Below are 12,288 nucleotides of genomic sequence, written 5' to 3'. Positions count from 1 at the left end.
TCACGGAACGAATTAAACTCGTAAGTCAAGGCCCCACTGTATTTTACTATCATCTATACGTGTATAGTGCAAATCCCTGAGATAAATCTACAAGATACAATCTTGCCCTAACTGGTTTGGCTCAGTGGATAGAGCCTCGGTCTGCGGACTGAAGGGTCCCAGGTTTGATTCCGGTCAAAGGCATGTACCTTGGTTGCGGGCACAACCCCAGTAAGGGTGTGCAGGAGGCAGCTGATCGATGTTTCTCTCTCATCGATGTTTCTAACTCTCTATCCCTTTCCCTTCCTCTCTGTAAAAAATAAAAAAAAGATACAATCTTGATTGTACACATTTTTTAGTAACTGCTCATTTGTTTTCCATTTCATTATTTCCCAAATCACTGAGGAAAGGCATTTAAAAAATTTGAAAGTGGCAAAAGGAAACCCTCCAAACTGTTCAGTTTATTCAAATTCTACATAATAATATTTTTTTTAAAAAAAGTTCACCTTGCCCTAACTGGTTTGGCTCAGTGAATAGAGCGTCGGCCTGCAGACAGAAAGGTCCCAGGTTCGATTCCGGTCAAGGGCATGTAACTTGGTTGCGGGCACATCCCCAGTAGGAGGTGTGCAGGAGGCAGCTGATCGATGTTTCTCTCTCATCGATGTTTCTAACTCTATCCCTCTCCCTTCCTCTCTGTAAAAAATCAATAAAATATATATTAAAAAAAAGTTCACCTTGTATATGCAAACACAATATGCTAAAGAACACAAGAGATTTTTGTCCTCTGAATTCTATTTTAGTAGTGGAAACAATCTGCTCTCCCTTGTGTAGAGCTAACAGGCCCAGAAAAGGCAGAATTCATCACCTCACTAGTAACTACAGTTTTCATCCTTTATAATTCAACTCTCAATTTGTATTCTGGGTTCCTTTCCTTTCGTGTCCTTAAACTTCTTCTTTCCCTTTCAATCTCTCTCCTCCCTCTGACTTCTTCCCTCCTAAGTTGATGTTTTTCAACGTAAAGTCTCTTTTTTAGTTGTTAGTAATTAATTGATATCTGTAAGGTTTATGAATGTTCTATTTAAGGTAAGAATGATCAAGTTCCACATAACACATTTTTAAAACATTTTCACTCCAGAAAGGATACTTGACAAATGTCTCCACAACCACAGGCAGATCTATGCTTAGAAAGTTAAAACGTGGGATAAAACTGGTGATGCTCACTAAAAGAAAAAGAAAAGGAATAATGCATATTATTCATATAGATAAACAACAGCATAAATTTTACCATATAATAAAAAAATTGGGCTAGCCTATTAAATTGGTTGAGAAAGCCTTTTCCAAACATATGAGACAGGCTTTGTACCACATATGAAAACAATCAATTATTCTAAGAGCATCTAATAAAAATACTGGAATACAGAAAATCATTCCCCAATACCCACTTATATTTTGAGGTGAGAATAAGATAAAGTTAACTATATACCAAATATGAATACCAAACACAGACTGATTTAATACATACAGAATTTACATCAAGAGTCCTTACCCTTTCAAAGAGGTATAACCTTAAAGTTATATTTACTACAACTAGCCTTACTTAACCTTTTTGGTCTCGGTTTTTTCTTCATTGCTGAAAGAAGGATTAAGACTAGAGAATTTTTAAGGTCTCTTCCACTATGTGGATTCCAGAATCCTGTTTTTGTTCAAAATATCTAAAAACTTTCTTGTAATTAAGTAGAACCTACAGTATACACTTCTGTATTACCCTAAAAGGGGACCTTTTTTTTCATTTGTCGAGGATGTATTTAATATTTGTAATCTAGAGTCATTTAGTATAAAACTCAAAAATAAGAATGATTCAGGTTATACCTCAGGATATGATTATGATGCAATGAGAGCCTTTTAAAGAGTAACATAAGCCCTAACCGGTTTGGCTCAGTGGATAGAGCGTCGGCCTGTGGACTCAAGGGTCCCAGGTTCGATTCCGGCCAAGGGCATGTACCTTGGTTGCAGGCACATCCCCAGTGGGGAGTGTGCAGGAGGCAGCTGGTCAATGTTTCTCTCTCATCGATGTTTCTAACTCTCTATCCCTCTCCCTTTCTCTCTGTGAAAAATCAATAAAATATAAAAAAAAAAAAAAAAAAGAGTAACATAAAATCCACATACCCATCAAATGATTAATGAATAAAGAAAATGTGCTATGCCCATACAATGGAATATTATTTGGCCATAAAAATGATGTACTGGAATAGGCTAGAACATAGATGAACCTTGAAAACATTATGCTAAGTGAAAGAAGCTGGTCACAAAATATTCCATTTATGTGAAACTCGAAGAACAGGCAAATTTATAGACACAGAAATTAGATTAGTCGTTGCCAAAGGCTGGGGGATATTGGGGAAAAATGAGGAGTGATTGCTTAATGGGAATAGGGTTCCTTTTTGAGGTGAAAATATTCTGGAACTAGATTTTTGGTGATGGTTGCACAATTCTGAATATATTAAAAACTACTAAATTGTATACTTTAAAAGCATGAATTGGCCTGGCCAGCATGGCTTAGTGGTTGAGCCTCCATCTATGAACCAGGAGGTCATGGTTCAATTTCTGGTCAGGGCACATGCCTGGGCTGCGGGCTCAACCCCCACAGTGTAGGAGGCAGCTGATCAATGTTTCTCTCTCTCTCTCTCTCTCTCTCTCTCTCTCTCTCTCTGAGCTGATCGATTCTCTCTCATCACTGATGTTTCTCTCTCTCTCCCTTCCTCTCTAAAGTCAATAATAAAACAAATATTTTAAAAGCATGAATTGTATGGTATGTAAATATTTCAGCAAGTTATTTAAAAAAGGAATACTAAAAAGCTTAGACAACAAAATGAGTTAGACTATAGGATCTTCAGCCACATGGAGAAGCTCTATACTGTTCAAATAATTATGCTGTCCAGTTTTGAAATTATGTTCACATAAGATTCACGTGTCATGCACAAATTACTTTATTGTCATACCTCTATGATCCCTGGCATTCTCTGGGGTATGCTGCTCTTGTCACTACTTTTGGGAGCTTGGATAAAATTTAATAAACTTTCACATAATATCTAAGAGACCAGCTCTATGACTTGGGCATAAGTGGAAGAGAAGGAAAAATGTATTACTTTCCAAAGGCAGACATGGGATTCAGCTCCATCTTGCTTTTATAAATTCAGACTATTTTCCTACTGCCTAAATTTTATTTAATACTTAAGAATAAGTTAGCAACACCTGAAACTAATATAAAGTTGCATGTCAACTGTAACTGATAATTTTTAAAATTAAAAATAAGAACAAGTTAACAAGACTTTGAAAAGTGAGCAAATTAATGACAAAAACTAATGCAATATGGCATCTTAATGATTTTCTGAGGATCTACCACCATAATACTCACCTGTGTAGTGCAGGTGCAGAGGATGTCCCACGTACAACATATCGATTTGAGGTGGGTGTTTCACTTTTATTAAGCGGGTGTGAGTTTCCAAAGAAGGGATTATGCAGAAACTTGAACTTGAGCCTCTTTTACAGTCTTTATTGGTTCTACAAACTTGGGTGGCTTCAACTGCTTTCCGCGCAGGTAGACATGTATGCTAGGAATAAAATATTAATTAGCCAATACTAAAAATGATTTATTAAAAAAAATCACCATGTTACAAGTCCTTCAATATCTTTAATGTCCTAGCATATTAGAAAAGAATTTCATGTAAAAAATGCCATTTATGTGCACCTACTATAAGTCAGATTCAAGTATTTTACTTTGTACAAATATGATATTACCACTATAAATTTTTAAAGATTCTCAGATGAAATGTGACACATGAAATGCAGAGATTTTAATAAAATGATACAAAGTAAAAGGGAGAGAAGTTTTCATAGATTCCATTTTAGCTCTATCTGCTTATTATATAATAATTATATCAGACCAGCAAGACAGCTTCAGAGACAACTTACCAAACGCTTATTAAAATTATTTCTGTAGGAAAAGCACACATCTGTGAGGCTTTGGTTGTTACAGCATTCGATTGAACCATCTAGCCGTTTGTATGCTGAAGAGAAATAGTTTATTAGAATCTGTTATATATAGAATTACATTTGTCATAAAAATTTTGCTTTCAAGACAACAACAGTAAGATGCATATGAATTCAGAAACAACTGGATAATTCAGAGCTCAGCTTGATGGCTACTCACTGCAGGGTTTGGTTTTACATTACAAAAGATATATATTCAATCTGGAATCAAGAAGCAGCACTTACCCTAGGTTAGCTGTCTTCATATAAACTGACCCATTTGTAAAGCTGGAACCCCAGTCTCAGTGGGCTTTATAATAACTCCGGCTGGTCAAGTACAAACATTTAATGAGCCACTGTTAGCTGCCCTAACGCTACTGATCCAATCACTACTGGTCCCCTGCACGGTTGTGTTAGCAAACAAAGTGGGCCAAAGGATGCCCACGAGACTCTCATCCCTAAGGAAATCTCTATTATATCACATACCTATCTCACCTCCAGGCTTACCTTGGGGCTTTCCTTCCGGAACCAGGGCAGCCCAATTTGACCCCACAGATGTGTACACATTTGCCTGCACACCAATAATCCAGTTACCATTTTTGAACGGTAACAGAAACTGTTTATTCCCACTATTCACTTATTGTTTTGAAGTTCTTTGGTAGACTGCTTCACTGGTATCCGGGGCAGAATAAGGAAGCTAAATCACTGACGCAGGTGGTATAAAAAGTATTTTCCATGTATTTATTTTGGAAGGTTCTCAGCATTCAACACATCAAACTTGTAAAGCATAAATTGATATATGGGGAGGACCAATTAAATTTAGAATCTTATATTCATACAGCCATATACTCAAATGGGCTGAAGACATTCAAGAACAAAGTTACTATAGTACTGCAAAAAAAGTACGCTTTCCAGTACAAATAAAAAAAAAGGTTTTCTATTACAAGAGTGTCTTCAGGAACACTGGCATGAAAATGTTAGTTGATATGCAATGTGATTTTATAAGGACACTGTATTTCAGCCAAAGGTTTTTGTTTGTTTTTAAATAGTTTTTTTAAACTAGATTATTTAAGAATGACATCTTGTACTGGCTACACTGGATCTTCCCTAACCACTGCTGATCTCTCTTCTTCTTGGTCAACACAAAGTAAAGAACAAAACAGGTGAAGCAAACTAATTAATGCATCTACTTCTCCTCTGCAATGGTTGGCTACATGGGCAGTTTTGTTTTCTCTCTCTCTCTCTTTTTTTTAAATATATTTCATTAATTTTTCACAGAGAGGAAGGGAGAGAGATAGAGAGCTAGAAACATCGATGAGAGAGAAACATCGATCAGCCACCTCCTGCACACCTCCCACCGGGGATGTGCCCGCAACCAAGGTACATGCCCTTAACCGGAATCGAACCTGGGACCCTTCAGTCCGCAGGTCGATGCTCTATCCACTGAGCCAAACCGGCTTCGGCGGCAGTTTTGTTTTCTTATCATAACTGAATAGATATTGAAATCTGGGGTGACAAATCATATTTAAAATATGAAAGCAGCCAAAACCGGTTTGGCTCAGTGGATAGAGCGTCGGCCTGCGGACTGAAAGGTCCCAGGTTCGGTTCCGGTCAAGGGCATGTACCTGGGTTGCGGGCACATCCCCAGTGGGAGATGTGCAGGAGGCGGCTGATCGATGTTTCTCTCTCATCGATGTTTCTGACTCTCTATCTCTCTCCCTTCCTCTCTGTAAAAAATCAATAAAATATATTTTTTTAAAAAAAATAAATAAATAAAATATGAAAGCAAACTGTGAATATGTGACGGCACTGACAAACCTGTGCCTACAATCACTCATCAGCACAATGATAAAGTATAAGGCAAAAAGTTATTAGAATTAAAAAAGAAATCAACACAAGCTGAAACCCTCAGTGTTCATTTTGGTCAGTTGCCAGGTCCCACCAATATTTACCCCCTAATCATTTTTCTATCACCATCTGTTCCCACTTGAGTGTAGACTCCAATTCCTTCTCACCTCACCCATCTGAACAAAGTCCTAATGAGTCTTATTTGCTTATCATTTAGCTCGCATGTGCAAACCTGTCCTACATACCGAATGTTTCAAATTAACCTGCTAAGGTAGAACTACAAGAATGTGACTCTTCTAACGTAACATTTCCAAACACTCTGCACTGCTCCCAAATAAAGTCTAAATTTCATAGCCTAAAACTTAGACTTTCATTTTTTATCATCTTATCTCATACTATTCTCTTGCTGAACCAAATTCCTAACAGGTCCTTGATCACCTTCTAGTCTTATGGTGCCATGGTTCATTTCTAGCTTGGCCTCCTGAAATTAAACTCACTGTTGAGGACCAACTCAGGACTGCTGTTATGAATTTTGCCCTTAACTTCTCAGTTAAGACTGACCACCATTGCTCCCACAACTCCCAGTGTTTCTGGTCATTACTTACATTTAACCTTGTACTATAATAATGTAGGCACACTCTGTTTCTTTCCCTAGAACAGGAGTCCTCAAACTTTTTAAACAGGGGGCCAGTTCACTGTCCCTCAGACCTTTGGAGGGCCGGACTATAGTTTAAAAAAAAACTATGAACAAATTCCTATGCACACTGCACATAATCTTATTTTGAAGTAAAAAAACAAAACGGGAACAAATACAATATTTGTATTTGCATGTGGCCCGCGGGCCGTAGTTTGAGGACCCCTGCCCAAGAAGCTCCTTGAGAAAAGGTTTCTCAGTAACTTATATAAGGTAGATAAGTCAATATGCATCAAACACTTAAATGATGTTCTATACCACTTGTCTTTGCTAGTAATTATTTTTTTAAATTTACATCTGATGCCTGATCACTAACTTTCCTTAGAGGATAGTATACACTATAGAATGAAAGTCAAGAATTTGATATTACTACAGAATGTGTTGATACAGCATGTTTGATAACCCAAATGCTTAAAGGGGGCAAGCAAATCCTATATAATAAAAGCCCAGTGACTGAACGAGGGAACGACCAGAATGACTGGTCGACCAGTCGCTATGACGTGCACTGACCACCAGGGAACAGACACACAATGCAGGAGCTGCCCCCTGGTGGTCAGTGTGCTGCCACAGTGGGAGCGCCGCTGGGCTGACCAGGATGAATGGCTGCTCCTGCTGCTAACCCCGACCCAATGGGCAGGAACCCAGGCTGCGATCATCGCCTCCTTGCCCCATGTTCCTCCTCCTCATTCCCTGCCACCTCTGGACTCGCAGAGCTGACCCTGGAGGCTAGGAGGCGGGTTTGTGGCCACCGCGGGACTGAGGCCTACTCCACCGCCTATCGGTGCTATTGTCCCTGGGCCTGGCCCCGAACAGGTCCCCTGGAGAGGCGAGAGCTCCGGCTCCATGGAAGATGCCGGACCAGAGAGCAGCACTCAGAGGGCAGGTCCACAGCTGCTTGGCTGACCTGGATGAGCGGTGCTCTCACAGCCGGCTGATCCCCACAGGCCACGCCCCCCACCAGTGCACGAATCCCAGGCACCAGGCCGCTAGTATCAAATAAATTAAGTGGATAGTGTGTGTAAAAAAATAGGAAGTGATGGGGACCGTAATGAATTAGAAAATATATATACCTGTGATGGCGAACCTTTTGAGCTCGGCGTGTCAGCATTTTGAAAAACCCTAACTTAACTCTGGTGCCGTGTCACATATAGACATTTTTTGATATTTGCAACCATAGTAAAACAAAGATTTATATTTTTGATATTTATTTTATATATTTAAATGCCATTTAACACAGAAAAATCAACCAAAAAAATGAGTTTGCGTCACCTCTGACACGCGTGTCATAGGTTCGCCATCACTGATATATACTATTCTAAGGGGTTAGCAGCCAGGCCACTCAACTTGGGGCCCAGACTTGATAGTTCCTTTATTTTATTCCAAGAGGAATCAGAAATCTGGACCTTCATGTGAACCCTCTTGAATTTTAAATATTAGCAGCCACTTAAAATTTTTATAAATACATTGCAAGCCAAACCAAATACATGTGCCAAGGCTGGATTTGGCCTCTAGTCTACCACCAATTTTCAACCTCTGGGTAATGGCTGATTCTTATGGTGATTTTTCCAACCAAAACATGAATCCATGGCTGTGGCTATTCTGACAAGATTAAGTATCTCCTGACATGCAGGGTTTTCCACTAAAAAGTTAAATATTTTGTTACCAGATGAGAAGTAAACTTGATATTTTTGTTTATCAACTTTTAAAAAGTTGTGGGTCTAAAATATTTTAGAATCTTTTCTACTGGATCATATTAAAGAACAACTTGCTGAACCAATTTCTGGAACTCAATTTTTAACCTATAAAGTGGAGACGCCATAGAAAACTTTCACATTAAGTTACTTCTATTAATCATGAGAAGCCAATCCAATTCTGTTTTGGAAAGAACATTCAAGACTGTAACGGGAGGTCCTAGAGGCATTTATGGGTTCAATTTAACTTGAGTTACAGATTAGAATTATTCCATATATCTCCCCAGTCTGGGAGACAATTAGGAAAATTTAAGACCAGATTAGTTTCATAATTTCACTATATGGAGAACCTGCATATTCTGAATGTACCCTAAGATGGGGCTTAAGATAGTCTTAGACATCTCCTAGTCTTCAAAGGGTAGTCTAGACCAGAGGCGATTTTGGAATAAGGTTGGAGAGAAACTTTTTCAATCTATAGTTCACAGTTCCTACTACTACTTTCTATATCACTAAAAGGAACTGAACAATTTTCTTACCCTAGTTCATTAAACACATAAATGTAGTTAGAGCTCCAACACAAGGAGAAGCAAGTTTATTTATTCTTAGTTCTACAGCACCACCTAGTAATAAGTAGTTTAAAAATTATTTATAACACACATGCTCTCTTCAATTTAGGATAGCAAAGAAATCTTAGATTATTACTTGATGTTCATAATGGGAAAACAGACACCTTCCCCCCACCCCCTCAAACTTTTAGAAGATTTGGGCCTAAAAACAATCTGGGTATTTAAAACATGTGGAAAAGATCCCTGCAGTTTTCCATTTATTATCTTAAAGATATGTAAGAGAATAATATTCCTGTTGCCAGGCAGTTATGGGCATACACCCTCACTTCTTCTGAACAGGAATATAGGTTATTCAAGGGGAATGTCTGAGTCTGGGCTCACAGCTTCATTTTAGGAAGCAGTTGCCTTCAGTATTCAGTATCATTCTCCTTAAAATGCATTTCAAATGCTGGACTTGCTGAGTATCGTCTTTCTTACTCAAGATAGTGCTTTTAGAAAATAAAATAAAAAAATTTTGCTTTATGCATATATGATATAGAGTGTCCTCTCAAACTAAAGAGAGGAAAATAGCCCCCACCCCAAAAGAGCCAGACTAGTTCTTGTCTGTAACTTTAGTTCTATTCAACTCACTAAGTGGCATATGAACATCCAGCACTATTAAAAGCAAAGGCTTAAATGTGAAAGGAGGGAAAGTTTTTGTTTTCTGTTCCGACTGCAAATAAACCAGAGATCTATTACAGGTGCAAAGAACTCTAAGCCCTCACCCACTGTCCTTTTTTGGACCTCTAGGCAAGGCCATTCAGTCTCCAAGGAGTGTCTGGAATAAACTCCTTAGGCTTACCTCATGCATCAAGGGCAGAGGTAAAATTAACCAGCCTTGGCTCTGTTGGTGACATTCATAGTTCAGCAGGTTAATGTTTAAAAATAAAAAAGAAAGGATTAACAGAAAAAAAAGTCTCAACAATTTAACAAAATATACAGTGATTTCAGGCAGATTAACCACATTTTTTTAATCTGTAAAAAAAGCTGTTAGTATTTTAAGGAGAATGTCTAGTCTACTTAATATCTTAGGGAATATCTTCATAATTTTAATAATATACCAGGGCAAGTCAGGATATGAAATAAGGTGACAGAAATGATTGGTTGGGACGACTTACGAGCACTCAGAGTCACATCTTTCCAAGGTGCCTTTATCATTTTGAAAGTAATATAAATTCCTAGAATTTTAATTATGTATACTGAATTCCATTCTAAATTGAACATGAGTCACTTTTAGATTATTGGCTACTATGTATTAGCATATTTGGTTCTAGCACTCCCCTGCATTCATAATAAAAGATAACAAAGGTGTCAAGATACATGTAAAATACTATCAATCTATAGCTTTTTTAAATATCCACAGCCCGGGTGCTCAAGTCTGAACCTGGGACCCTTGAGTCCGACGCTCTATCCACTGAGCCAAACCGGTTTCGGCAACAACTATAGATGTTTAAAAAATTTAGTATATACTTTAAATTACACTTACAGCCCTAACCCATTTGGCTCAGTGGATAGAGCGTCAGCCTGTGGACTGAAGGGTCCCAGGTTCGATTCCGGTCAAGGGCATGTGCCTTGGTTGCGGGCACATCCCCAGTTGGGAGTGTGCAGGAGGCAGCTGATTGATTTTTCTCTCTCGTCGATGTTTCTGGCTGTCTATCCCTCTCCCTTCCTCTCTGTGAAAAATCAATAAAATATATTTAAAAAAATAAATTACACTTACAGTCATTAAGATTCCTGTAAACTGGCTAAGTATATATATACTCTCAATTTAAAAATGGTTAAAAAGAGGTACAAGTTTATCAGATATAATCATAATGCAAAATCAATATGCATAGTGTACTGCAGCAACTCCTAAGGAGATGAAATTGATATTGAAGAATTATTTTGGGACTGATTTTTTTATTAGTATGGAAGAGCAATGCCTGCCTTAGGTTTTTAAAGAAATACTTCAAGAATATAGCACATGACTCATAATAGTGAAATATTCTAAAATTTAATAAGGAAAGAGTTTCAGAGTATTTCAAGGAAAATTTTCATTTACATTCTGACAAGAAAAGGACAAAACCTCAAACATCTGGAATGCAGATATCTTAAATGAAAAAATTCTATTGGAGAGAACTTTATTTGTCCACTGTGTCATTTTGGCTCTTGTAATTCAATGTAGAGTATACCAAATTTAGAAAAATTGGAGGAAAATGATAAAGTACTTCAGAAGTAAGAAATAATGGATTATTTTTCTTAGAGAAGAACACATTGTGGGTTACATACCAACCTTCTGTCAACTGAAAATTTGGGAAGATGGTAAGTGGCTCTTGAGAATAGGAAAAATTGACAAATATTTCAACCTTAAAGAATCAGGTTAGCCTACTGAACAGTCAACATAACCACGAGGGAGACAAGCAGAGACTGTTTGCCTCTACAGGATGCGACAGGAAGTAATGAGTGCTACCTAGGAGTATTTTTGCCCCCCACCCCCATGGATCCTGATTGTAATCAAGCCTCTAAAGGAAATATGGGGGACATCTGGATATATTAATGACATCATGAGGATAAGATATAACCAGACAAATTCAGAATATGGGAAATTCAACAAAACAAATGACTCCACTTTCTTCAACAAATATTTCCAAAAAAAAAAAAAAAGCCAGGAAGAATTGTTACAACTTAAAAGACATACCATCCAACTGAAACAAACCAACTATAAAAAAATGGTTATGGAAAAAAACCTAACAGGGAAAACCAACTAGATATTAGGAATTATTGTTAATTTTGTTAGGTGTGATACTAGTACTCTGGTCATGTTTAAAAAGTCACCATCTGTTAAAGACATGATAAAGCTTATGGATGAAATGATAGGATGCCTAGGATGTACTTTAAATATTCCCTGCAAAAGTGAGGTGATTGAATAAAGAAAACTGGCAAAATGTTGATAATTGCTGAAGCTCAAAGAAGGATGCATGAGTTACTTTATACTACTCTCTTGATTTTTATGAATGCTTGAAAAAATTTTACAATAAGAAGTTATTTAAAATGGGTTATACATGCAAAATTATATTAAAACTTTAAAAATCAGTTCTTACTGCTTTGCCATTGTTGCACATAGCACTTTAGTAAAGTTATTCTTGATTATTAATCACCAGAGGCCAGGTGCATGAAATTCATGCACTGGGGGGGGGGGTGTCCCTCAGCTCGGCCTGCACCCTCTCCAACCTGGGACCCCTCAGGGTATGTCTGACTGCCTGCGGGATTGGGCCTAAACTGGCAGTCGGACATCCCTCTCACAATCCTGTACTGCTGGCTTCCAACTGCTCGCCTGCCTGCCTGCCTGATTGCCCCTAACCTCTTCTGCCTGCCAGCCTGATCACCCTCTAACTGCTCCCGTGCCAGCCTGATTAAAGCCTAACTGCTCCCCTGCCGGCTCTATTACCCCCAACTGCCCTCC

The 12,288-nt window shown here is 38.1% G+C and overlaps 1 protein-coding gene across 3 annotated transcripts in view; it reads right to left on the bottom strand.

Moving 5' to 3' along the window:
* MBTPS2 (membrane bound transcription factor peptidase, site 2) overlaps window positions 1-12,288 on the bottom strand; it is a 101,087-nt gene that overhangs the window by 46,229 nt on the left and 42,570 nt on the right. For all 3 annotated transcript variants that reach the window (XR_002828454.1, XR_002828455.1, XM_006085616.3), the window contains exons 8-10: window positions 3,952-4,046; window positions 3,395-3,590; window positions 1,124-1,199 (exon numbers count right to left, since the gene is read on the bottom strand). Coding sequence is in view for 1 of the 3 variants with exons in the window: in XM_006085616.3 (XP_006085678.2) it covers window positions 1,124-1,199; window positions 3,395-3,590; window positions 3,952-4,046 (367 nt within the window). In the remaining 2 variants the exon portion in view is untranslated. The remainder of the gene's footprint in view (window positions 1-1,123; window positions 1,200-3,394; window positions 3,591-3,951; window positions 4,047-12,288) is intronic.

This window comes from Myotis lucifugus, unplaced genomic scaffold (assembly GCF_000147115.1).
Source record: "Myotis lucifugus unplaced genomic scaffold, Myoluc2.0 scaffold_20, whole genome shotgun sequence".
Taxonomy (NCBI): domain Eukaryota; kingdom Metazoa; phylum Chordata; class Mammalia; order Chiroptera; family Vespertilionidae; genus Myotis; species Myotis lucifugus.
Note: the sequence above shows the minus strand (reverse complement) of the source record. Positions and strands in the feature narration are given on the sequence as shown.